Source organism: Aspergillus uvarum, assembly GCF_003184745.1.
Source record: "Aspergillus uvarum CBS 121591 unplaced genomic scaffold BO82scaffold_17, whole genome shotgun sequence".
Taxonomy (NCBI): Eukaryota; Fungi; Ascomycota; class Eurotiomycetes; order Eurotiales; family Aspergillaceae; genus Aspergillus; species Aspergillus uvarum.
Genome location: NW_020291314.1, coordinates 356,663 through 379,796, shown reverse-complemented (window position 1 = coordinate 379,796; position 23,134 = coordinate 356,663). Strand labels below are relative to the sequence as shown.

Below are 23,134 nucleotides of genomic sequence, written 5' to 3'. Positions count from 1 at the left end.
CAATATCATCACAGTGATAAAGCTGTAGTACCGATAATTGTGTCGAGAGTTGAGTGCAGAAAGAATAAAAGCTGTTGATCTGAGCACATGAGACCAACCGATACTTACCAAGCCCTCTGACTGCGAATGTAGTTGGTCCAAAAGCGCGCGCGCGCTGGGTCATCCACCGTTTTGATCGTCTGCCACTCGCCGCCCAGCTCGAGCAGGGTATCCGGTTGATCGACGAGACTCGGCCACTCGGCCACCCCCTCCGGCGGAGAAGACGCCCCCTGCAACCCGTTCGGATTACCGTACTTGATAAAATTGGCCCACAAGGTCGAGACTTTGTCGCCGATCACCCGATCCGTCTCCGTCCATGGCCGGAGGTCGTTTGTGATCAGACTGTTGAACGTGTAGGCGAACTCGGCCCCGTGATACGCGCCCCCCACCGGACCCTTCTGGTTGGTGAACCCGGGAACTTTGGGCTGCGAGTGATCCGGCTGCCAGTTGCGCCACGGGGTGATGGGGTGGGTGAAGTAGTAGCCGTACACCGCGGATCGAGTCTTCTGGTGATACTCCTGCGCCCAGAGGGCGATGTTGTTGCGCGTGTTGTCCCGAGCAGCCTGGTTCCATGTCTCCAACGGACCTTGACCGGTTTTCCGGTTGCGTAGGGGGTAGAGTTCGTGGAATTTCTCGACGTAAGCGGGATCACCCCTACCGTATGTCGAGTTGGGGCCGAGACGACCCTCCACGCAGTCGAGAAAGTCCTCGTGGGTGAAGCGCGGCTCGTTGTAGGTGCCGCCTTCCTCGCTGTTCATGCCCGCCATGACGGGGACGTCGTTGGGCGGTTCACCGGCGTGGATCTCACTCCAGGGCTTGGGAACCACGTAGCCGTCGAGAATCAGGCGGAACAAGGGGGGAGGTCCCCAGTATCGCCGATCGCGTTTGGTCGAGACTTCGCGCAGCTTGTCCAGATCGTCGAAGTTCCGAAACTCCTCGACATCCTTGATGCCGAGCTCGCGGAGAAGTTGCACACCGTCTTCCTCCGCTTCTTTGAGGGTTCGGTAGGACATGGGTCCGTTGGCGAGGGCAGGCTCCTGGAACGAGCGGGGCCCGGATTGGAGGATCACGCCGTGGAGAAGACCTTTCGCCAAGGGAGAGGAGAGCAAAGCGTGGCTCATTGCATTTCCAGCCGACTGCCCGCCGACGGTGACCTTGTCGGGATTGCCGCCGAAGTTGGAGATGTTCGATCGCACCCATTTCAGTACCCCGACCGCGTCCAGCATCCCGACCATCCCAGACGTTCCGGACGGTGACTCGGCGCTGAGTTCAGGATGGGCAAAGTATCCGAAGATTGCTGTTCGCTCTGAGTGTCAGTTGGGTGGTTGCATGGCACTGGTGCTCAGCTTTTAAGTTGACTTACACAGTCGGAACGAGGGCACCACGACGATGACTCCCTTTTGCGCCAGTCCAGTCCCATCAAAGTTGGGGTCTGCGCTGCCCCCCTCGCGGAATCCACCGCCGTGATACCAGACATAAACGGGGTACGGTCTCTCTGTCTCAAGGCCATTGCTAGGCTGGTAGACGTTGAGATACAGGCAGTCTTCAGACTGTGGATGACCTTTGAGGACGTTGGGGTAGCGTGGGTCGGGTGGTGCTTGGGGGCACACCGGGCCGGTGGTATCGCATACTCTGACATTGTCCCAGGGAATAATGGGCTGAGGTGGCTTGAATCGAATGGCTCCAGTAGGAGGAGCCGCGTAGGGAACGCCTTTGTAGATTGTGATCCCAGGGTCAAGGGGGCTGGGAAGTCCCTGAATGAGACCACCCTCAACTTGGACGGGAGGTAATGTACTGCCCATTTTTGACTGTGAATGAAGGTGAATGGATGACATTCTCTCCTTCAGGACAACCAGGACATATTAAATCCGGCTTATAATACTGAAAGCTTCTTAGCGTGTTCGGGGATGATTTACCCCTCATTTGATTAGGGCTTCCGGGCGGATCTAATCTCAGCCGAGTCTCGCCTCCGCGTTTTCCCCCGCTCTTTCTGTCTGCATTCCTTCTCTCAACTCATGCCTCGCTTTGCCTCGCTTCCACCTTGACATGTTTTGGGATTCCCCGTCAGACATCATGACCGTACCCACTCGGCAAACGCTGCAGTTCCCGCTAGATTCCAGTCAGACGGACCCGCTCGTCTGGTCGGAGCCCCCCCGCAAGCGGAAACGCGTGAAGACGGGTGAGTCTGATCAGCTGGCACCTGCGACTGGAATGACTAAGTGACATCCCTCTTGCAAATCTAGGCTGTCTCACCTGTCGCGCACGCAAGGTCAAGTGCGACGAGACGCACCCGGTCTGTAATAATTGCGGCAACCTTGATGTGGAGTGTCAATGGGGCCAAGGACCCAGACGACAGGGATGTGAGTCATTTCATCAGACGCAAGGGGGGCATGGGGACATACTATCGATTGCTTATCCGTCGGCCAGCTACTACATCTCTTTCCGATCAAGCCGGTCGACCCTCCGCTCCCCGGACCAGATCCGGGCCCCGTTCTCCCGCGTGCTTTACATGTCGCTACGCGCGGTCCAGATGCTCCAAGACACGCCCATCGTGCACACGCTGTGCCATCTACGGCCACGAATGCAGTTACCCCGAGACAAATAAGGGACGGTCGCTGACGTCCTCGGCCCAGTCTTTGATGCAACGACTTCGAAGTAGTCACTCACCCTCGCCTGCTATCTCCTTGGAAGATGAGTCGACAACCATTGCTCCTGTCTATGACCGTTCTGTTGTATCTCACCCCGAACTTCGCGGCGACGAAGACCGTGTAGGATTCAGTTACGAAGCAATACAGCAGAGCCTGGTGATACATACGGGTTTGGCTGATAGATATGACGGGTTGAATGCGCTCGGTCCTGATACGGTGAACGATGTTTTGTTGCCGACCCGTGCCGATTCAATCCTCAACCCGACCAGCCCCAGTGGAACCCAAGTGAATAGGTCTAATCTACCATCGCACCTCACTTTGCCTAGTCAGGATCGACTGGAGCGTCTTGCAGTGGCCTTTTTTCTTCACGTCCACGTCTACCGCGCCAATGCTTTTCTCCACCGCGACCGAACGCTCACCGCCATCCGCGATGGGAGCTTGTCCAGAGCGATTGTCCTCGCCCTTTGTGCTGTGGGAGGGAGATTTGCCTTCCCTCCGGAGTCCGAAGAGATAGTAATGGTCTGGGCAGCAGATGCAGGCAATCAAATCATAGCATCAACGGACGTGAATAGAGACAACATCGGGGCCTCCCTCCTGCTAACGATCTACTATCAACAGGCAGGTCAGTTTGCACAATCGCATCTCTGGTCCGGCATTGCCATGAACCAGGCAATTACCCTCGGCTTTCATCGCGAAGCCCCATCCAGAAACCACACCTTCGCCGAGAGCGAACGCGATCGCCGGTTATTCTACGCATGCTACGCGATCAGTCGGTTCATATCTAACGGCTCACCGGAGTCAATCCAGTGTCCTTCGTCTCGCATCAGGCTCAGGCTACCGTGCGACGGCTTCAACTACCGGATGGACGTATTTGTAAAAACACCATACGCCCAGTTGGAGGAGGCGGAGGGGCCTTCGGGGTCGTCCGCCACCCACCAATGCGTGGGCGCCATGGGTTTTTGGGTGCGCCTAGTCGGGGTCCGAACGATGACTCGGCGATACTTCCACACCCTCACTGAAAGCCGACAGCAGCCGCAAGAAGACGACATACGAGCATCGTCCGGGGGTAACTCAAGGGGTCCCATGCTACTACCCTCACTAGCACCGTGGAGTCCCACCTCCCCCTATGCAGCATGCATGGCCAAGCTAGCCATAATCCGAGAATCACTACCTACCCTGTTTCAGCTCTCCCGCGACCGCGTGGCTCAACTCCACGAATCGCCCGTCCTCGGCCAAATAGTGCTGTTCTACCTGTGGTGGAACGAATGCCACATCGAACTGTGCAGCATGGCGCTGACGGGGTACGCACAATCCCTGGACGAGGAGACTCTCGCTACCGCCCCGGATGGCTGGGTCCAACAGACGCGCCGGAACTGCTTGCGCCATGCGCAGGCTATTACTGATGTGCTGGAACTCCTTGAACGGGAGCTATCTGGGCATGCGCTGACAATCTACGACCATACCATCGCGCATGTAGTTTACCTGTCCCTTCGAGTGCAGCTGGAAGTCGGACTCGTGGATGATGAGATCGCATCTCGTTTGACGAACCGATTTGAGATGATGCTCGAGTTTGTGAAACGCACGAGTAATTATTTTCGGTCGGTTCAGCTCGTGGTGAGATGGGCCCTACCCCATGATTGACCTCGGTCTCTCGCGACCGCTCATGCTAACAGACTATCAATGTCATCTAGCTCAAGGAGATGCACCGCATGCTCGCCGCCCATGGATTTCCTTGCAAGCAGCCCCAAGAGACCCAGTCGTAAGTCCCGCTCTCTCATTTTGTAACCTAATGATCACATCTGTCGAAAGCACAAACTAAATTCCCTGCTAGTGGAGCCGAAACGCCCCCGTTGCCTTGGTTCCGCCGTCAAAAGAGCCTGGATAGCCAACGGCTTGCAGAAAAAGCGGCTATCGTGAGTAGATCGAAAATAAAGGAAGCTGCGGCTATCCGCCTAATACTAATTTGTTCGCTCCCTAAATGCAGGAAAGTATAGACATTGACGCGATTCTTCTCGATCTCTTGCCCGACTGCTCATCAATGCATGGGACTACCGACTGGATGCAAGGGCTTGAAGCGCGGGGCGCTGCTCTGTCACAGGTGCGTGAGTCCTAAACATCACTCCTCCTATTGTCTGTGCAAACAATTTAATCTCCCTTGAGACAGATTCCCCCTCCAAGTGCAGAATGGAACACTTCGATTCCTGATCTCTGGGATCAACGGCCCACCAGTAGCTCCTCGGGCGGCAAGTGGTTTGGACAGTGCGAGGGTTGACTTAGAACCGGGTGTGAGTATTTGCTCGTGGTAATTGTAGAGGTTTCTGCGCGTAAACATCTATAGTGTTTTGTCTTGTGGGGCAGCCTCTATGGTTGCATAAGCATAGAGGGATGTATGTACAAGGCTTAACAACAAGATAATATGTTTACAATATTTGCGTCATGATAGGAGCGAAATCGAGTACTGTAACACACAGTCTTCATGCGAAATAATGCTGGAGACAAAGGACGTGCACTACATCTTTCTTGTTCCATGAAGAATCCAAAGCGAAGATTGCAACGATCTGACTGTCACACGTCATCTTCTCATCGCGAGGAGACGGTAGGAGATCTTCTCTCCTAGGCGAGCCTCGCCTGCGTCCCTCGCTTCCCAATCGGGTATACCCGCCCGATCGGGCTGTGACAGTAGCGAGCGAGCACATCGAGCATCTTCCCCAGCCTAATGCCTATTTGTTTTCGACATAGCAAGTCTCGCGCTCAGCTCTCAGTCGCTGGCTAGAGACCTTTACCAACACCTTGGCTCATATCTGACTAAGTTAATTAGCAGATTCTTTGACTCTAAGTCGTGGATGTCACTGACACGAGATCTCCCACATACCGCCGTCCATTGACCTATACACCAACTATATCAACAGAATATAATGTCACATCAATTGACACACTCCACCGACAATGAGAAGCAGGCTGCTACCCAAATGATCACAGCCCCAGAAACGGCTGCGACTTCCACCAGCAACACCGACAGCGACAGCAGCACCCGCAAAGATGCGCCCGTCCAAACGCAGACGAATCTTCTCCCAATGCGCCAGCTCCTGATCGTTTTCTCCGGCCTATCGACTGCGATGCTATGCTCTATGCTCAATCAGACCATGTAATCTATCTACATTTACTTTTCTTCTACTGTTTCTGCTGTATAATAACAAGGAAATTGCAGCGTCGCCACCGCCCTCCCAACCCTGGGCGCCGTATTTCACGAAGCTGACATCGTGGCGTGGGTAGGCACCGCCTACCTCCTCACCAGCACCGCATGCCAGCCCCTGTATGGCCGGCTGAGCGATATCTTCGGTCGAAAGGTGATTCTGCTCGGTTCGTTGGCAATTTTCCTGATTGGGAGTGTTTTGTCCGGTGTGTCGCGGGACATGATTATGTTGATTGTTTCGCGTACGTATTATTCACTTTTGTGGACGAGAAGTCCAAACATGACAACTGACTGGCATCCCATGGAAATGTTATTGCAGGTGCCATTGCAGGAATCGGCGGGGGAGGAATTGTCACGGTCGTCAGTATTGTCGTATCCGACGTTGTCTCCCTCAAGGATCGGGGCAAGTATCAAGGGATCATCGGCGTGGTGGTCGCCGCGGGGACGGCAATGGGCCCGGTGATTGGGGGCGTATTCACGGAGAAGACTTCGTGGCGGTGGTGTTTTGTATGTATCCCTTTCCAGTTTCTCCATCTTAACTGTTTCTGAATGTGTTGAGAATGTGAAATGCTGATCAATGTGGAGTTTCAATTTCTAGTATATCAGTGTTCCGCTCTCGGCGGTCGCGATCGTGATTGTCGCGTTTGCCCTGCCGCTCAAGAAGGTCAAAGGGAATGCGATGGAGAAGATCAAGAAGATTGATGGCTGGGGGAGCTTGATTAGCTTTGCGGCCTCGATCGCGATTCTGCTGCCCATTTCCTGGTGCGTGGGGCTGACATTTTCTGTCTTGGATTTGGTAGGTTCGTAGGCTAACTGACGGGCGTAATTTTTCTAGGGCTGGGACGCGATATGCCTGGACCTCGGCGGCGGTTCTGGCTCCGCTGCTGATCGGAGTCTCGCTCATAGGGGCTTTCATGTTGGTTGAGGTCAAGGTGGCCAGACTACCTTTGTAAGCTTTCCCGTTGCGTTCCATGGTGGTCTTTATCAATGCTGACAACAAATGCTAATCCATCTATTTCCAAAGAATCCCATGTTCGTTACCTGCGAAAAGTCCCCAACTCAACCCCCTGTTCCAAGCCTCCAAGCCAACACTAACAATAAATTCCCCTCTAGTATCAATGTTCAGAAACACCCACGTGGCCGTGTGCATCACCACATCCTTCCTAACCGGCTTCATGACCTTCGTCAACCTCTATTACGTACTCACCCCCTTTCTTTCCCTATCCTGTCTCACTACAAACCTAATCCCTTTTTAAAACTACAAAGCTCCCCCAATTCTACCAGGTTGCCCAAGGCGACTCCGCCCTCCGCTCTGGAATTCTTATCCTCCCGCTCGTTCTCTCCCAGATCATCACGAGCTTCACCTCCGGCTTCCTCGTCTCCAAGTACGGGTGCTACCGCATCAACCTGATCGTCGGATACGGGCTGTGGACGATCGCCTCGGGGGTCTTCACGACCGTGGACCCTGTCACACCCGCCTGGAAGCTCGTCGTCTACCAGTTGACTACCGGACTGGGGAGCGGACAGACCCTGCAGACGACGCTGGTGGCGATCCAGGCGGCTGTGCAGCGGCACGAGATGGCCGTCGTGACCGGCGCTAGGAATTACCTGCGGATGATGGGGTCGACGCTAGCCGTGGCGGCGAGTGCGGCGATTGTAAATAATGTTGTTCGGTGGGTCTGTCTCTTTTTATTGCGAGGACTAGTGCCTGGGGGGGGAGGATAACCGAGGGTGGTGGTTAAGATGATATGACATGTTCATGATACAAGCTAACTGTGTCACTCTCTGGTATAGTTCGAAACTGACTGACCTGGGCTTTGATCCCGCTGTGATTGCGGCCATTGTATCCGATCCGACGACAATTAGGTCAATGAGTGGATTGTCCGAGGTGGCGGTAACGGAGGCGTTGGATGCGTATGGTGAGTTTCTTGCTGCCACACATACCGTCCCTGGATGGCATTGACTGGTACTGACCTCTTTCTGGGTGGCTACAGCCAAAGGTGTGCAGGTAACCTATTATATGATGACGGTGTTGGCGGGGGTACAGTTTCTGCTCTGTGTGTTCTTCATCAAGGATTACTCACTGGAGCGCGAGGATGATGCCCGCGAGAAGGAGGCAGCGAAGAACTGGCTTCAGGAGCGGAAAAGGAAACAAAACGGGAAGGCGACTGTGGCGGAGGGGGTGGCTGGGGTGGAGGAGATTGAGGAACAGACGGAGGAGCGGCGGAGAGAGGTTGAAGATAGGGTCTAGAATGGGTCGGTCTTTCTTATTCTGGGTGAAAATTGGAAAGGAGTAATGTCAAGTTGGGCGTTTTTGTACTGGTTGATAGTGAGGGATAGTATTAGTGAATGTCTATTTGTGCGCATACAAAGGATCGCGGGGCAATTGAAAGGAATAAACAATGATGAAATGCCACAGAAATATATCAAAGATTATGTTACGCTAAATCAAACCACGGTGCTTTTGATGTGTATATATCTTCTTAAAGCCGCAGTCTTACTTTTCTCTATCGTTGTGAACTATTGCAAACTGGAAAATACATCATATGCTCTAATCAGTTCATTGATCGCTAAGGAAGATGTCTGTATCTCAGAGAATCATGATCCTCCAATCTTCTCTTCAATGTCTGAGTGTGTAGCTTATGCATTTACCAAGGCCTAAACTTAGGTCTCTCATATCATTGTCCCATCAGCTACTATATGACTAGCTACATACCATGCTCACCTCCCATACAACAACCACATGTCACCTATCCAACCTGTCTCTCTTTCTCCTTACCCAAAAGAGGTTAATACTGTTACTAACCACTGTACTCAATATGTTCAACAGCCTGACTCTTTACACCCCCGCGTTCGCCTCCCGCGTGATGCTGGTTAGCAGCGTCATCTTCTTCAAAAACATTGATCTTTGCGTTCCGCCACTTGCGCGGATGAAGACCCGAGCTCTCGAACAGGTAATCGATCTCACGAAAGGTGCGGCCTTTCGTTTCTGGTAGTCGGAAGATGCACCAGATCCAGATGAGGGCGTTGGTACCGGCCTGCGCGGATTCACGATAAGATAAAATCCAACAGAAACGACAGGATAAGAAGGTAGAATTACTCACAAACAGGAATGCAGTCTTGGCACCCAGGTTCCACGAACCACCGGTCAACATCTTCGGGATGAGCACATTCGAGACCAACGAGCTCACATTGAAAGCCACTCGAGCGAGGGAGATCATCTTGGCCCGGAGCTTGCCAGATGGGACTTCACCCTATTTATTCCACATTTTCCACATCAGTACAGAGTCACGGACAGGTAACGACAAAAGAAAAATGGGTGACGACTCACCACAATAGTGTACGACGACGGCGCCACCGTAGCAATATACACCACACTCGAGACTAACAACAACGAGCCCACCGCGTTCGACACCTCCGTACTCTGCTTGACGCACCCGAGCACGCCGATCGCGAACAGAAACACATCGCTGATGATCAACCCAGTAATAAAGATCGTGGCCCGGCCGAACCGCGTCATGAGCCAGATACAGAACAGCCCGAAGGTCAGATATTGGGAGTTGAGAATGAGATTCAGGTCGAATGCGCCGTGCTCAGACAGACCGGCCTGCTCGAGGAACTGCACCGTCTGCACATTGATGCCGTTCCCGCCCCAGGTCTGCGCCATCTGCACAATGCACACGATCTCCGTGCGCCAGCGGTTCTTGCCCCGGAAGCACTCGGCGTAGGTACTGGAGGCATTGAGTTCCACCTCCATGCGGTTCGTGTAGTCGATCAAAGCGATCGTCTGCTCGATTTCTTCCGGGGTGGTGTTGTCGCTGCGGATGCGGCGGAGGATGGCGCGCGCGTCGTCGAGACGACCGGCGCGGACGAGGAAGTAAGGGGATTCAGGGGCGAGAAGGAAGCAAATGAGGAGCGGAGGGACCCATACGAATTGTATAAGGAAGGGGATGCGCCAGGCTGAAAGGGATATATTAGATCCGGAGCTCTCTTGTTACTCACACCATACCCGCGAGAAGAAGAGAGACTTACCCCATTCACCGGGGACGTTCAAGCAGGCTCGGACAATCAACGAGCCAATGAAGAACCCCAGACCCCAGCAGATGCCCACCCATGCGGTGACAAACGGACGTAGACACGTCGGCACCATTTCCGAGGAATAGGCGATACAGCCGGTCTGAAAGGCACCCCATGGGATCCCGCACATTACCATGGCGGCAACCATCATTCCCAGGTTCTTCGCAAAAGCAAACAGAAATAGGGTTCCGGCTAGCATGATCATCATGCCGCTGAGAATTGGCTTCCAGCCGTATCGGTCGGCAAGGTATCCCGCCAGAGAGAGACCGATGAGCTCCCCGCACGCCATGGCTTGCTGGATGGCGGTTTGCCATTTCGCGGAAATCTCCAGAACCCCGTTATCATGCGTGCCAAATTGCTGTTTAAATTGATCCTGACCGTAAAAGGTGGTGGTCTGCCGCCGGCATTGCAGAAGGGTTAGTTAGGGCTGGACATCGGCGGCGGGGGAAACGCGGGGGCGTGGGGGGAGTTAACAAGGGTGTGGGGGCTCCACTCACGCATGTCGCATCCGCCGCCTGCATGGTCAGCGTGAAGGAAAAGACACATGCCCAGAAGACAGCTTTACGATATTTTCGGATGGCCTGCCACCAGGTAAGTGCGTGGTCCGCAGCATTGGCAGCGTGGGCCCTCTCGATGAGAGTGGTCTGTTCGATGTTTAGTTCGGGATCCTCGGAGTCAGCCATTTTGACAAGGACATCTCTGGTCTTGTATGGCTCCAGTGGGAACAATTGCCTCTAAATGGTCCTCCGAACTTTGCGGGGAAACGTGAGGTAAACAAGGTCCGGCTATACTTTATCGCGTCTCATGCAGGCTTTGTAGGTGTCTCGTGGAGCTACGGGCACTGTACCTCGTATCCATCAGCCCATATGACCCGAGGCGATGCTCGCCAAATTACCGCCTGCCAAAGCTTAAGGATTGTGGCTCGCTAATTTCGCCTAAGTGATAATAGGCTAGATGCCATGGCCTAGCCTCAAACACCCCTCAAAGCTTGTCTTCGTGTCCATTTGAGCTCGCACCTGCCATAATCTACCGCTCTTCTTTTGCCACATTGCTCATACCACTAATCCCACCACAATCATGTCGCAAAGTTCACGACCCATGTACGCGTACGTCGGTAGCTTTGTTATGCCGACCCCAGGCGCACATGACGGGCTACGTGTCTTCCGCGTGGATTCCGAAACGGGAGCCCTAACGCCCGTCTCCTCCCACATCCCCGGCCTCAACGTAGGTAGCTTCGCTCTCGACCCTCAGCGCGGCGTAATTTACGTGACCGACGAAGTAGCGTCGACCTTGGAGTTCCGCGAGCAACACCAGGTCGCCGGTGGCGGAGGCGGACGGATCTTCGCCTTCACGATCGACCGAGCGACGGGCGACCTGAGCGAACTCGGCCACTGGCCCAGCTACGGCACGCAGCCCGCGGGAATCGCCCTACACCCCAGCGGCAAATTCCTGGTGGTCTCGCATTTCACCAACCGCACCACTACAACCACTCAAATCACCGGGACCGCGCAGTTGGGCTTCACAATCAGCCCTCGCTATGACGACGCGACCACCGTTCTCTTCCCCATCGACGCTATCGGCCGCATCGGCGCCCCCTGCGACATCCACATCCACACACCCACCTCGCCGCCTTCGTGCCTGCACTCTATCACCCTCTTCCCAACCAGCACCAACGACAACAACACATTTTACCTAGAATGCGACATGCTTCAAGAAAAGCTCTTGACCTTCACACTCACCGACAAGCCTCCTCTTCTCCGCATTCATGCATCCCATGCCACTCCAAAAGGCAGCGGACCACGCTACTCCGCTTTCCACCCCACCCTCCCTGTCTTTTACGTCAATTACGAATACTACCCCATCATCGAGACCTTCACCTACCAGTCAGATGGTTCCTTCGCCTCCTTGTCCAAGGTGGAAGTCCTCCCATCGGCGGAGGAACTGGAAGCGAGTTACCCCCCACCGGAAGGGAAAGTTCTGCTGTCTGATCTGAAGGTGCATCTAGGTGGGGGGTTTGTCTATACTCTTGTGCGGGGATATAATGTGCTCAGTGTTTTTCGAGTTGATCATACCACGGGAGCGTTGGAGCGGATCCAGACGGTCGGGTTGATGGGTGGGGTTTCGCCCAAGGGGTGTGCGGTCAGCCCCGATGGACGGTTCATGTATGTGGCACTTGCGGTGAGCGGGCTGGTGCAGGTATGGCGGGTGCAGGATGAGAATGGTGGAAGGCTGGTGTTTACGGGGTCAACGGTTAGTGTGCCGAGACCGGGGGCTGTTTTGGTGCTTGAGATATAGATTTCTTGTGTGTGGTTTAGATGAATTTATTATCCGATGACTTAGATATAATCTTCAGACTTTCATCAGACCTTGATTCGAGGTAAAATATGTAAGAACACCAGAACTCCGGGTCGAGAGTGTTTGGAAATGATTATGGATTTCGGCAGAGTTATACATACTGGTAGCAAACAATCTCAAATGATCTGGATATTGTATTTGCTTTAGTGTTCAGCGTTCACCCTGTCACTTCCAGCAACGCTCCCATATAAATCAATGTATAGCCAGCATCTCTAACGCATCATTTGCGCGATCCAAAGCATCACAACCACTTCTCCTTCTCCTCGACCACCTTGGCTCTAGCATCCCACCAAAACTGCAACCCCGCATCATTCAACCCTCCCAGCACGTCCTCCGCCGTATGCGGCGCCCCGGGGACAATGGCCTTCCCAAACTCAACCCCCCACGCCGTCAGCGTCTCCCACATATGCTCATGCGCCTCGCGCAGCCGCACATCCTCCCCCCCAATCAACAACCGCAACTCCGTCTTCTCCCGCTTCACATGCTCCAACTGCCTCTCCAACAGCGTCAACGCATGATTCGCCGTGAAAAACGCCTGACTGCCATTATACGTATCGTAGGTCACCTCCCGCCCTTCATCTGCGAGCTTGGTCCGAAAGCTGCCGGCGAGGGAACTCAGCGCCCCGCCAAAGACCTCGGGGTACTTCAACCCCAGATTCCACGCCCCGTAGCCGCCGGCCGAGTGGCCCTCCAGCCACCGCGCCGAGGGGTGCCGGATCGTGCGGTACCGCTCGTCGACGGCGGCCACGAGATCGCGGCGCATGATGTCGCCCAGCGGGCGCGCGCCGTCGTAGCTGTTGATCCAGCGGCCCTTGGGGAGGGCCTGCGCGGCGATCAAGATGCAGGGGGGCATCTTGCCGAGTACCATCTTCCGGGAGTAGAAGCGCAGCGACCATTCCGCGTGTCGCGAGCAGGAGAACCCGCCGTGCAGCCAGTAGAGAACCGGGTACCGCGGCCCCTCGAGGTCAGTGTCCGAGTAGCCCGGCGGCAGGACTACCAGGTAACTTCCCTGGGCGCCGGGTCCGCGGGTCGGTTGCGAGTACAGGGCGTATTGGATCTCCGAGGGTAATGCCCATACGTCGGTGTCAATCCACATGTGGTTGTAGGCATCCAGTAATGCGGCGGGCGGGTGCCAGCGGCCCTTGTAAGGGGGGATCCGGGGGTAGACTTCCGAGGAAGGAGTGGTGGTGTTTTCGACTGTCATCTTATTGGGGAGATGGGAACGTTGTGATGATAATGGGGCAGAAATTAATCTGCTTGGTGTGCTTGAATGTTGTTTGATTTTATGAGTGTATGGTTGGTTGAGATGGTTGAGAGTGTAATGCGATCGTGAGTTATAAGGGTGGGCTGGCCCGAGTCCAGTATGCGGGGCTGCGGGGGTGGAGGGGTAGAAAGCCACCCAATCTTGGGCTGGCGAGCATCGTTACCGGCGCGGGGGATTAGGCGAATCTCGCCTGCGGATTGCCGGGGAGTTTCGCTCGCAATCTTTGTCCACCGAGGTCGGGGTTTCGGGGTCGCGAACAACAGCGGCCAGCGCGACTGCAGCTGCCTCTCCTCGCGCCGCATTCGCCTTTCTCCCGGTCGGTACGGTGCAAGTTTGTTTGCGATCTTGCTGCTTTTATTGTTCAGCTCACTGTCGGCCCCGGTGCTCTAGTTGGCCCTCTATGTTATGGCCCATGTGTTCCCCCTACTCAGGACTATGGCATAAACGTGAACTTGTACAGTACCCTAGCAGTCAGTGTGATAGTGTATAGACCTACGGACAGAAGGACGCGAAACTACTTTTTGTTTGGTCACTTTAGAACCGTTTCTACCACGTTGAAAAAGGATGATAATCTCAATATGCACTAAGCTTCATATGCTCAGCAGTATTGTTCCTTGATATCGCAAGCAAAAGAATCAAAGAGGAATGTACACTAATACAAAGTGAATCGGATGGTCTCGCTCATGAAATATAGAACAGAACAGTCTCATGAAGACAAAAAATATGGAGAATGATTGTCTTCAATCTCAAAACATAAGAATTATCATACCAGCCAGAAGGTAGCGATACGATCCTCGAACTAAGATCATACGCACCCTGTCAAAAGCAAACTTAGTCGCCAACCTAGATCAGTCATCGACCAAACACACATCCCCAATCTCGTTTGCGGTTATGTGGTTCAACCGCTCCCGCTTGACCACTGTTCCCCTTGTCATGCAACCCAAACAACTCTGGAGGTTTCCTCTCATATTGTGTCCTTCTCGCGGTTGGAGCTCTGGGTGCCATATGAATTGTTAATATAGGTCTTAGGATAATGAGTAGACAGTAAATGAAAGCCAGCTCGGAAGATCTTTCAAGGAAAGCGCCTCGATCGAGAAAGAGATAATGTTTCCGACATCTACTAATACATGATAATAGGAAATGGCCAGATTCGGGGTCTCTGGCTGTACGAAAGAGATGGAATGACAATATTATGAGTAATGCACCCGAGAAAATACCGGCGTACTCAACAATTGCTGGTACAATAAAGAACAATGGCACCTGAGTCCGAGTGCAAGCAGGATTTGAAACAGTATGACTCGAGCCGAGCCCTAAGCGGAAGCCACACCCTCGATTAACCCAATCCACTTCTTCGCTGTGACCTCCTATCTAAATTTCAGTAATCATACCACCGTGCAGGAATAGTTGGGAGCTTTGTAGCGGAGGCAATCGAGGTGCAGAGCAACACGAGCAATCCAAGGTTTTACCTGTGGGGCGAGTCTTCGGAAACCCCCACCCGAATACGAAGGGCGCCCTTCGAGCGAACTTCATCTTTGATCAAATCGTGCAGATGATACCACACGTCATGTGAGGTACAGACTGGAGATCCTCGTGTAACAAAAGACGCGTTCGAGTCACTGTATAGCGGAGGAAGGATGACGATGAGCGAGTTGTTCAGATTATTTTCAGCGCTTCTCCGTGGAACATGTAGCTTTCTGTGACCGTGGGTCAAATATCTACTCTTCGTAATGTATTCACCTGGTATAGAGGAGTGGATGAGGCGAAAGGCTGGCAAAGGCTGGAAGCGGTATGGGCGAATCACAATCAGACAGCTCTCGGTGACGAAATGCCGTCTCCCGGAGCTTCTACACGAGAAGTCCTTCTATAAAGTCTCAAGCCTGCCAGTCAGAGATATAACTTAAGGCTGAAAATCGTCTTTTGTAGTCTCTGTTAACATTTGATCTGCATCTCTTGATACGATCTCACTCATACTACTACTCATCATGGGTAGATACGAATTGCTTGCCATACTTCTACTCGGTGAGGGACCTACAACTCGCCACGTACTCGGCGACTCAGTGGGCGCATATGACTGACACAGCAGGGCAAAGGCGCTGGAGTTGAGCCTCAGGTCGGCAACCCCGGCGGCAATAGTGCCTGTGCCAAATGGTGTGCACAGAACTTCCCCAGTAACCCCGGGTCCTGCACATCGCAGGCAGCCAAGAATGGAGGGCCATGTTTTGAGTGTGGCCCATTCCAAACGTCACTAACTCCCAAGATGGTCTGTTCTGGAATATGTACAGACATCACCACCGTGCAAAACTGCGGCAAGTGTGGAAACGCAGTAAGTAGGCCTAGCCCTAAACTCCAGCTCCTCCCGCTTCTCTAACATTGAAGGGATAGTGCGCAGCAAGCGAGGTCTGCGAGTCTGGTGTGTGCCGTCCTCAAAGCAACTGCAATGACCACAACCAATGTGGCGTTGAGGGGTGTGGGAGTTGTGGCTGCGGTGGCGGGACTGCCTGCCACAGTGGCCAGGAGCATCCTGGTGCGGGATATTGCGTCTTCTGTGCGGCTTGCAGCGAGGTTCCGGAGGAATGCGGGCCCAACAAGAAGTGCCCAGAGCACAGTATCTGCGTGCAGACCTGTTGTACCGGCGATCAATTTACTCCTGGGACTGGTACCTCTAGATGCATTCCACCGAAATTTCTGAAATGTTCTTAAGCCAAATTATCTCCCTCTCTCTGTCTTTCTCCCGACAGTTTCGGTTCGCTGCCTAACAGCAATCTGCGCCTTTGAAACGTAAGTTTGTTTGACTCAAAAGTGTACGTTAACTTTGTAGGAAGCCAAGCCATGAGAAGAAAAATGTTGATGTCGACAAGTACGGGGTATAATTTTTGCTGAGCAGCCCTGAAATATATCTGCCATGCCTAGAGTAGAGAATAACAGCAAGCCATATCATGCATATAGGATGTCTGACTCTAGGAATACGCAAGAGCACCCGCCTTGAGCATCTATGCTACGGAGCTATTGGCTGCAGATGATCTCCAGAGTAACGTATTGATTGGGGTTTTTGAGGACTTGGAAAACGTCGGACCAGACATTTTGGCCAGTGGAGTCTCGAACGGAGGACAGGAAGAGGGGGGATTAGGTAGGGTCAAGCCACTTGTAGCAGGTTGCAGTATCTAATTTCAAATTATGCTGGCAGCTTGCCTTGCCAACTACCTCTTCATGCGCCGTTAGGATTGCGCTTCCAAATCCGGTTGGCTCTGTGTCCTGCCTGAGGTTACTTGGGCGCCCCGGCTCTGGAAGTCTAGTTATACTATCTTTCTAACCCACCCAGCAAGTGAAAAGGGATATATTACATTAGGGTAATCTTGTGTGACAGCGGCCCCATGAGTGGTAAAGCACTACTGGAAGGCCTCGCTCTAACAAGAGATTAGTTGTCCACGGATTGGATTGTTAGAGGGCTTTGGAGTAAGATTATAGATTTAAATGCAGGAACTGGGATCTAAATTTGGCACGGGGTAGGTCGCTGTATTAAAGATGAATATCATAAGATAGCAAAAAACATACAACAGAAGGGATTCGCTGGTGGTCACCCACCCAACTACTAACCTCCCGGCGTGTGGCTTAAGTACGGCTGAGCGGACGGGAAGCCCTGTTTTCCACACCCTGTGGTCGTATGTGCTAGAGAGAACTTCGAAGAAAAATATATAGACTGCCACATTATGCAACTAGGCAGAAGCGATAAAGCATCCAGGCTCCGTGGCGAAAACCTGCAATGTTCCTGCCGCGGAGCAAAGCATGCCAAGGTGCCAAGTCTCAACCCTCTATTGGATTTATTTCCGCCTGGCCTACAGCCAAGTCTTGGACAATCTGCAAATTCTTCCCTGATCAATTCCCCCTGACAGCCAGTACATAATACCCCCTTCAACTCTAACATGACCGGCGACATCGAGCTTGAGCGGCTGCGGGGATCCCTCGTGAGCCCGCCCAGCACTTCGGCCTGGAGCCAGCAGATTCACCGGCGCATCCGGCGGGCACACAACTATCACACGGAACAGAACCTGCACATCAACCGACTGATCCAGGTGGCTGAAGACCCAACTGCTGCGCGGCTGCTGGACGATGAGCCGGATACGTCGTCCCTGCACGTCAAAACCGCCATCAACACCTCCATCTACGGCACCATCCTCGTCGCCGCGCTGCAGATCTACGCTGCGGCGACGACCCGGTCCCTGTCCCTCTTCGTGACCATGGCCGAGAGCTGCTGCGAGGCTGTCAGCAACATCGGCCTCGACTACCTGCACCGGAAGGCGCGGAAGCTCAACCACTCGACCCAGTGGCCCGCCGGCGCGGGCCGGCTCTGCAACGCCGGCAACATCTGCTTTGCCTTTGCGCTGATGGCCGTCTCGCTCGTCCTGGTCGTCGAGTCGATCCGGGCCCTGGCGGGTAGTGACCACGAGCTGGGCAAGTTCGACGTGGCCGCGGTCATTGCGGCGGCGTGCGGGTTCGGCATCAAGCTGTTCCTGGCCGTCTACTGCTTCATCTTCCGCAAACACAGCAGTCAGCTACAGATGCTCTGGGAGGACAACCGCAATGACTGCTTCGAGTACGGGTTCGCCATCTTCACGTCGGCGGCGGGCGCGAAGCTGAAGTGGTGGGTCGATCCGGCCGGGGCCCTGCTCATCGGCCTGGTGATCATCGTCACCTGGATCGGCACCGTCCGGAGCGAATTTCTGGAGCTGTGCGGCCTCGGCGCGTCGCCCAATTTGGTGCAGGAGGTCGTATTTTTGACGCTGCGCCACTCCGATCTGATCTTGCAGGTCGACTCGGTCCACGCGTACCACTGGGGCGAGGAGTTGTTTGTCGAGGTGGACATCGTCATGGCGCCGGAGCTCAGTCTGCGCGAGGTCCACGATGTCGCCCAGGAGCTGCAAGATAAGCTGGAGTCGGTCGAGGGCTTTGCTCGGGCCTTTGTTCATGTTGACTACGGTAAGACTTTGGTGTAATTCCTATACTGATTGTGTTACGGCTGATTGATTTTTTCCCAATGCCAGAAACTTCGCATATGCCCGAGCATCGCAAAACCCGCTGATTAGGCAGACATTGAGGCTGTGAAAAGAGCGCACATTTCTAACGCCGGATTTACGGCACTATATCAGCCCGAATAGGAACGATTGACATTGTATTTTGAGATGACTTGTGTAAGCGGTCTGAAGGATTGAACCCCAGTTCAATCCATATAACTCTGTAATGCTGTCTTCGACAAGTCTTTTCTCAATGAGACAAAGCTAGTATATTACCTGAATTGATGAATACTATTGGCTATTCTATCTCAGCTGATATTGATGTAGAAAATATTCATGTTAAGTTTCTTCTGAACATTTTACAATGAAATGTCTATATGTCTAGAGTTATATACCAGCAATTCGATCTAGAAGCCAATTGCCTTTTTCAGATCTATCAGAGAACTCCATGCTCCTCCAATTGTGATCTGCTCCATTTTATATTAGGAAGGGCAGGGGATTTATCAGGTCGATCTCTGGGTAGAGCGGGCCTTCCTCTCCTCTTGTCACCTAATGAATGGAATACTTGTACGGTTGTAATTATCATCGCTTGTAGCCTCACACGGAAGAGATTAATGAAACGTAGCCTAGCTGATTCTGGCTAGGGGTGGAAAAGGATGAGCTTCTTGGAAGCTACATTCTATTGGCAAGCTCGGGTGGTTGTGGGGAATGTAGGGCACGGTAAACAGGAAGCAGGTGATTGGGTCTGGAGAAAATGAAGTGCTAGATGGCCAGAGGACTCTTACTCTTTGCTGTACTGTTTCAAGTGGACGGGCCTGGCTCGTGCTTACGGAAAATTATCAACTCGGCTAATGCCTACACAAGTGTACATAAACTGTACATTCAAGGTTGCGATAATTACCGCGTACTTCGTACTGAGGGCACAAACCTCAGTCCATTCACTGCTGCATGGCATTGACGACCAGAGCACACTAGGCGTACCGCAGCTAGGGGTGGAGAATGGGCTGCGGCTCGAGGCGCTGACGGGCGCCCGGTACTGGCTGCGGACTCACAGCCCCCGCCTCGATTTCCGGGGTTTGATCGGGTGGTTCTATCGGAGTGTTCCGCGGACGCTGGACGAGGGACTAGATCAGGTGGAGCGAGAGACCGGAACCAAGCGGGCGAGGCCGAATTATGTGGAGGTGCCGAATGGGGAGAGTGTGGTGTTGAATTGAGGGTATTGTGTTAAAAGCTCTGGTGGTTGGTGCAGATGCTGCGGGTTCCGAGTGCGACAAAGTTATCAAGGGGAGGGCAGTGTGACCATCAAGTAGAGACACATAGTGATGAACTTTCATCCAGCTTGGAGAGAGGTGGAAATGGATTCGCCGGAAATATTGAACAAAGCAATTCAATCCGGAGGGATGATCGACCAGTTAGTATCTCACCTGGTTAGTATCAACAACATTTGGACCTGTAGTTTATAACAGTTACAGCAAGCTTTCCATAGCCTTTCTACAGTCTACCTTCTCACTTGACCTTCTATTTGGCGTGGGACTTAAAGCAATGTCCACGCCTAGCCAGCAGGTGCTGTACTGTACATCATTAAGTCATCGAACCTCAAATGCACACATAAATTTCCAGTTCTATGTTGACTCCCTGTTCATATCAAACAATACCTCATAGCTATATACACACGACAGTCAAAACTTTCCCAACTTCCAAGTTGCATGTATTAACAGATCAAATCAGCATGAAGACAACCACTCCCACAATTGCAATGGCAGATCCTACACCCGCACGCAGCGAAGCACCCATGCTATCAGTAGTCGATGACGAAGTCGCATTCGCCGGCCCAACGGCGCTCAGAGAAGCTGTCGGCTGATAAGCCGCCGGAGTCTCGTCGTCAACGGTTCCATTCCAGCAATAACGTTGGAAACACTTCGTGCAAGCCTCCGGGACGGTAGTACCGGTCCGGTTCAATGAGCGACTGAGAACCGCACAACCAACACAAGTCGACCAGTCCGCATCCAGTGTGCCATTCGCCTGCGTCGCAACATTGTATCCATTGGTGATGATCGCATCTCGCTGGGTATTGTTGAATTGACCCTCCGTGAGCGAGAAGTTCGAGCTATAGGTAATCGGGTGGTTGGGCAGGTAAACCACCAGGGGTGTCGGCGTAGTCAGACGAGAGGCGTTGCAGCCGAAGAAAGTCGGACGAGCGTTCAAGCCCAGATTGAGGAATGTGTCGAGATCTGGAATCTCAGGGAAGGAAGTGTCGTTGGCGACGTTGAGGAGGGTGCGGTTGTAGGTTGCAATCAGGGATGAGCCGGTCGGCCAGTAGTCGTAAGATGAGGAGCCGAGGGAGTCGACGGCGAAGATCACGTCGACGTTGCGCTTTTGCTGGATCAGTGGGTACAGTGGGACATTCTGGCTGGTTTCGCCTCCGTCTTGCACGATCAAATTGGTGGTCTGTGCGTATGGTGAGGTGGCCGTGTTGTATTGGTAGAAGGGGTTCGGATCGTAGGCTGCCGGTCCGTCAATACTGGAGTTGGTCGAGCTGGCGGCGTTCTCAAAGTCCTGGACAGCGGTCTTCAAGAACGCTGTCATGCTGGAATTTGGCGCAGCGGCTTCGTACCGATCTAGGATATACTCCAGGTAAAAGAGAATATCCTCTCCGTTCTCGTTCCAGATATCGCTTGACGAGCCGGTAATGAAGCCCGCATTGTCGAAGCCCCGGACGCAGGTTTCGTTGTCTGGCACTACACCGTTGACGAATCGAGTACCAAGATATTCCAGGGGCGCGAAGCCGTAGATATCGTCATCATAGGTACCCCATTCCCAAGGCGTGGTTTCGTAGATGGGGTATGTTGCAGGGGAGGTTGACAAGGTCTCGGTGCTTTGCTGATTGCCAGTCATGACTACCAAAGGCATCGGGATATCACCACTCTGGAAGGACTCGGTCTTTGCAATTGAGGACCAGGTGTAGTCAACACCCCCATCGCTAGCATTGAAGAAGTTGTATCCCTGGATGCGGCCCCTGTGAACTTATGTCAATATCATTCCTTGGCTCAAGGGAGCAAGCAAGCTTACCAGAAATCTGCATCACCAGTCTTGAATCCAGCCTCCCGCTTGCTCTTAACGTCGGCCGAGATGTTACCCCAAAATTCGACATGTGAAATCTTCTCAGGACCATATATAATCTCCTCCGAGTTAAAATCCCACAGGTTCTCCTGTAGGTTCGAGACTGTCGTGAAATTATTGACGTAGATGGAACCGAGAGCCCAAGAGCCGCCGCTGAGGGCCGCGAAATAGGTAGCTGACTGCAGCAGACCCCCAAGCTGACCTTTGGCCGTTGATCCTTCGGTACGTTCATCGAAGGCCTTGATTACACCTCCTCCATTCAGACACGCGACAAGACCACCGCCCGAAATGCCAATCGCGACATTAGGTAAGTCGTTGCCAGTGTGGTTCGCGATGTAGCTCACAGCATCGAAATTTTCAATCTCAATATGCCCAAAAAAGTCTTTCAAGGCGGACTCGGTCTTCTGACGACGGGCTTGGAGCCATGCTGTCTCATTGGAGGACAGTGCGGAAGCAGGCCGAATTGTAGGTCGGCTCGATGGACAGGTAACATGGGCCGGAGCATAGCCGCTTGGAGCGTCTGGAAGAGCGCGAGGCTTGATATTCACATTCCGTGAAGCAAGGTCTTCTTTGATGGATATGGCTCCAGCATGGGTAACTGAGATTGATCATCGTGAGCTTTTGATATTAGTGCAGCAGAAATGGGTGACAATTTGAGGCCCCCACTTCCTCTCAGCGACTTACAGTCTATGATGTTGAGGGACATCAAGCCCAAGAATGCAGAGGTCTTCATGGCACCGCACGTAACAAATTAACAATAAACTGATCCTGCGCCTTGGAAGACAAAAGTTTTCATGTACTGGGACCTCAATCTGGGTTTTGAGAAAAGTCGAGCTATTTATCCTCACAGCCCGCCTAAAGACCAGGTCGATGCCAAGCAGATAATCAAACAGCGTTCCAAAAACAACGGAGAACAATTTGCGAGGGTGGAGTCTGAGGCTGAGATGGCGCAAGTAGCCCCAGCATAAGTAGAAGATGCCATCTGCAATTGGCGACCGGGCGCATCTCGATGTGGTATATGACTCGGGATCGTCGGGCTGAGGTGGATCTCCTCAGGGCCCAAAACGGCGTTAGCGTTGGTGCACTAGACTAGATCGAGGAAGCAGTTCGGCACCATGCCTCATCGGATCCACATGGCTGAGCTTACATCGAACAAGCCTCACATTTTCCCTTGCCGTCAAGAACAGACTCAATCTCGGTTACTGGCTCAAAAAAAAAGCAGTATGATCTCGGGAGCCAAGTGAGAGGCTGTAACTGCCACGTCATCAGGTACACGTGCGGTCATACCAGATTCCTGGCTGGCAACTCCGCCACCATCGGTTAAGGAGACGCATGAAGCATACATAATAAGCGCTGGACACGGATGCCGACTGCATAGCTGAGCTTCCGTGCGGGGAAGTCACTTGTCTTCTCCATAAAACCCATTTTG

General features: G+C 53.2%; 8 protein-coding genes across 8 annotated transcripts; 4 read left to right on the top strand and 4 right to left on the bottom strand.

The window, feature by feature from the left end:
- Positions 1-104: 104 nt before the first annotated feature.
- BO82DRAFT_411902 (carboxylesterase/lipase family protein) lies at positions 105-1,841 on the bottom strand (the record flags this gene model as incomplete). Its single annotated transcript, XM_025639815.1, has 2 exons — positions 105-1,336; positions 1,403-1,841. 2 exons carry the CDS (start codon positions 1,839-1,841, stop codon positions 105-107), a joined length of 1,671 nt encoding a protein of 556 aa, XP_025493555.1.
- Positions 1,842-2,112: 271 nt separating this feature from the next.
- BO82DRAFT_391017 (Zn(II)2Cys6 transcription factor) lies at positions 2,113-4,997 on the top strand (the record flags this gene model as incomplete). The annotated part of the gene is made up of 7 exons (XM_025638549.1): positions 2,113-2,218; positions 2,283-2,399; positions 2,467-4,301; positions 4,379-4,446; positions 4,519-4,600; positions 4,672-4,785; positions 4,852-4,997. 7 exons carry the CDS (start codon positions 2,113-2,115, stop codon positions 4,957-4,959), a joined length of 2,430 nt encoding a protein of 809 aa, XP_025493554.1. The 3' UTR covers positions 4,960-4,997.
- A 659-nt stretch (positions 4,998-5,656) lies between these two features.
- BO82DRAFT_279823 (MDR family MFS transporter) lies at positions 5,657-8,131 on the top strand (the record flags this gene model as incomplete). The annotated part of the gene is made up of 10 exons (XM_025631275.1): positions 5,657-5,832; positions 5,896-6,122; positions 6,200-6,387; positions 6,479-6,642; positions 6,716-6,829; positions 6,905-6,912; positions 6,994-7,079; positions 7,147-7,553; positions 7,675-7,799; positions 7,875-8,131. 10 exons carry the CDS (start codon positions 5,657-5,659, stop codon positions 8,129-8,131), a joined length of 1,752 nt encoding a protein of 583 aa, XP_025493553.1.
- A 524-nt stretch (positions 8,132-8,655) lies between these two features.
- Positions 8,656-10,683, bottom strand: BO82DRAFT_411897 (MFS general substrate transporter; the record flags this gene model as incomplete). Its single annotated transcript, XM_025639814.1, has 6 exons — positions 10,455-10,683; positions 9,913-10,351; positions 9,212-9,840; positions 8,985-9,134; positions 8,726-8,918; positions 8,656-8,681 (listed from the first exon to the last, which is right to left on the bottom strand). Exons 1-6 carry the CDS (start codon positions 10,638-10,640, stop codon positions 8,656-8,658), a joined length of 1,623 nt encoding a protein of 540 aa, XP_025493552.1. The 5' UTR covers positions 10,641-10,683.
- A 351-nt stretch (positions 10,684-11,034) lies between these two features.
- Positions 11,035-12,252, top strand: BO82DRAFT_382417 (lactonase family protein; the record flags this gene model as incomplete). Its single annotated transcript, XM_025637931.1, has 1 exon — positions 11,035-12,252. The coding sequence occupies one exon, from the start codon at positions 11,035-11,037 to the stop codon at positions 12,250-12,252; it is 1,218 nt and encodes a 405-aa protein (XP_025493551.1).
- Positions 12,253-12,553: 301 nt separating this feature from the next.
- On the bottom strand, positions 12,554-14,447 carry BO82DRAFT_411886 (alpha/beta hydrolase; the record flags this gene model as incomplete). Its single annotated transcript, XM_025639813.1, has 2 exons — positions 12,554-13,479; positions 14,420-14,447. The coding sequence occupies 2 exons, from the start codon at positions 14,445-14,447 to the stop codon at positions 12,554-12,556; spliced, it is 954 nt and encodes a 317-aa protein (XP_025493550.1).
- A 2,976-nt stretch (positions 14,448-17,423) lies between these two features.
- Positions 17,424-18,887, top strand: BO82DRAFT_307040 (cation diffusion facilitator family transporter). Its single transcript, XM_025632268.1, has 2 exons — positions 17,424-18,550; positions 18,616-18,887. The coding sequence occupies exons 1-2, from the start codon at positions 17,497-17,499 to the stop codon at positions 18,651-18,653; spliced, it is 1,092 nt and encodes a 363-aa protein (XP_025493549.1). The 5' UTR covers positions 17,424-17,496; the 3' UTR covers positions 18,654-18,887.
- Positions 18,888-20,228: 1,341 nt separating this feature from the next.
- BO82DRAFT_332277 (lysophospholipase 1) lies at positions 20,229-22,438 on the bottom strand (the record flags this gene model as incomplete). Its single annotated transcript, XM_025633171.1, has 4 exons — positions 20,229-21,172; positions 21,215-21,601; positions 21,655-22,303; positions 22,390-22,438. The coding sequence occupies 4 exons, from the start codon at positions 22,436-22,438 to the stop codon at positions 20,305-20,307; spliced, it is 1,953 nt and encodes a 650-aa protein (XP_025493548.1). The 3' UTR covers positions 20,229-20,304.
- Between the last annotated feature and the right edge of the window lie 696 nt (positions 22,439-23,134).